Source organism: Macaca mulatta, chromosome 3 (assembly GCF_049350105.2).
Source record: "Macaca mulatta isolate MMU2019108-1 chromosome 3, T2T-MMU8v2.0, whole genome shotgun sequence".
Lineage (NCBI taxonomy): Eukaryota > Metazoa > Chordata > Mammalia > Primates > Cercopithecidae > Macaca > Macaca mulatta.
In genome coordinates this window covers 154210001-154212500 of record NC_133408.1, presented here as the reverse complement: position 1 = coordinate 154212500, position 2500 = coordinate 154210001, and the positions used below count along the sequence as shown (strand labels likewise).

General features: G+C 40.6%; 1 protein-coding gene across 41 annotated transcripts in view; it reads right to left on the bottom strand.

Moving 5' to 3' along the window:
* The window catches only part of FOXP2 (forkhead box P2), a 591074-nt gene that overhangs the window by 33200 nt on the left and 555374 nt on the right, over window positions 1–2500 (bottom strand). For all 41 annotated transcript variants that reach the window (XM_077994469.1, XM_077994474.1, XM_077994477.1 and 38 more), the window contains 3 exons: window positions 1905–2106; window positions 738–814; window positions 497–598 (listed from right to left, as the gene is read on the bottom strand). In XM_077994469.1, coding sequence (XP_077850595.1) covers window positions 497–598; window positions 738–814; window positions 1905–2106 — 381 coding nt within the window. The remainder of the gene's footprint in view (window positions 1–496; window positions 599–737; window positions 815–1904; window positions 2107–2500) is intronic.

Here is a 2500-nt window from a genome sequence, read left to right as displayed (position 1 = left end):
GATAATATTCACTTTACTTTCTTTTAGTTCCAGCTGAGTAGCCATGGCCCTCACTCCCGTGGCAGCTTCAGTCTGTATGATGAGGTATGATGTGTACAAAAGGCGCAGACCAAGACAAAACCTACAGCCTCCATTTGTTGCACAAGCCAAACAGACATTTTTCAAACTAATTAGCCAATAATATGCAAGAGAAAAAGTAATATCGTGCGACTAACAAAGGTGTTGATGATTGAGTGCTCACACTGTAATTAGTGTGTCAGGCCCTCGTTTCTCTGCCAAGCCTCAGCTATTAATTGCACCAAATTAGAAAACTATATCAGAGGCAAAATTATTCTTTCACTTGTCATTTTGAGAGAGGGAATTCATTCCATTCAAGAGGCAGGTTAAAAAGAGGGGAAGCAGATACTAATCTGCTTATGTCATGTAAATAAATGTTCCTTGTGCTATCTGTAAGGAACTGTGCTAAGCATCTGAAAACTGCTGGAAAAGTAGTTACCTTCCAAGTTGCTGCATTACGCCTGAAGTAAGCAAATGTCCGTGTAAACCAGCTGTAAATTTCATTAAGTGTTAACTGCCTGTCAGATGACTCCATGATAGCCTGAAATGAGACAAGATACATAGTGACATAAAATAATGGTTTACTAACTAGACTAGATGACACTTTCTCATCCAAGCCTTACTTTAAGCATTAATGAATTTTAATTTAATCAGGCAAAGTTAATTTTCCTTCTACTTACCTGCCTTATGAGAGTTGCATAAGTAAATGGAGGTCTGACATCTGCATTTTTATAAAATTCGTAGTTTGGGGCAATTTCTATAAAAATAAAAACTAGGTGTTAATTCTGCTAATAATTCACATTATATATAATTGATTTTTCATATTTCCTCTAGTATTGGTAAAGTGATTCAGTGAGAAAGCCACTGACTAGTGAAAGCACAAAGCATGACAGTGGAATTGAATTATATGGAAAAGGCCATTTCTGACGTGAAGTGCAAATGAAGCATCCCCTAGTTGTTCGTGGTACTTCAGGAACTGCATGACCAGCTGGCCTGAGCATTTTTTTCCAATAGCCAGGTCTTCTTTAAAGCGGGTAGTTTAGGCATATTCTTACATGGACTTTTGCCCCCCTGCCATAATCTTTGCTTCTCTCATCTAAAACGTCTTAAAGTACACCGGGCTCATCTCTCTGCATCTGTGGCCATCTAACAAAGGAAACACAAAACCCTCACCAAGCACCCATGTTGAAAATGACTTCACTTTTTGTAAAGAGGGGGCTCTGGGCTAATAATGGTTACAATGTGTGACTGTGATTATCCAGATGCCCCAGGGATGGCAGGTGGGGGAGAAGGGAGAAGGGAAAAGGGTAAGAGAGGGAAAGAAGGTAAATTTTTGTTTCATGCAAATGCAAACTTTGCCTCTCACAATGCTTCTTAAGCAAAGTACCATATAGGCATTAGGAGCTGTGGCAGGATTTCATTTAGGTAGCACCTTGATACAGACTGATTCATGTAAACCTCGAACTGTCTTGCATAAAGCAACGGTGTTTCGTACATGTCCTTTAAAATGGCTCTTCTCTACAGCATTACTCACAGATGCTGGATTGCTAGTCTTCCCTCAGAGATCAAAGGATCTCATTGAATTGAGGTGATAATATGGGCTATCCTGACATCTCTCAGTGTCTCTAATGGGGAGAGCTTTCTTTCCTGAACAACCATTCAGAACAATTCATCATGATGTGCTTAGGGAATCGCCCCTATTCCCATTTACCAGGAATAAAACAATTATCACTCCATAAATCATGACATGAGTTTCCATGTGCTCTGGAATGGCTCATGTACAGTTGATTCAGCTACAGTTTTCCTCTCCCAAAGTAAAAGCGCTCTACTGAGCATTCATATCCTACCTGATGACATGGGAATGTTGTATTTGTCTGAATGTCGCCTTCGTATGGCTCCCACATTGGGCACACTGGCTGGGGTGATTACTGAGGGTCCCTGGGTAATCGGGGTGACTGGGGCCGTTGGTGTGGTAGGGGTTTGAGGTAAGCTCTGTGGGGATGTCTCCAACATATTCTTCGACATGGTGACACTAGACACCAGATTTAGCTGCAAAGGCCCAAGAGAAGGGCAGGAAAAAGGTAGAGACAAGAGAAAAAGACTTAAAAAGGTTTGACAAATGAGAGTGGATTCACTTCTACAGCTGTGTTGCCACTAATAAGCTGCAAAAGGAAGCAGCCAATCTCAACTAATTACAGGATGAAATTGTATCATAAGAACTCTAATTAGAGGATGCTGTTAGAGGTTATCTAATAATCTACTGCAATGTTACTTAGGACTAACTCCTTCTTGTCCTACCAGACTTCAGCGAAAGTCTATTTCCTTAAATAAAAGCCAGTTGCTGATTATTGACTGCCCCTGTTGTTAAACAGGTCTAGCCCCCAGTGAAGCAACAACAACAGCAATAATGAAGGATGCAATGTTTTCAACCAATAGGACTTAA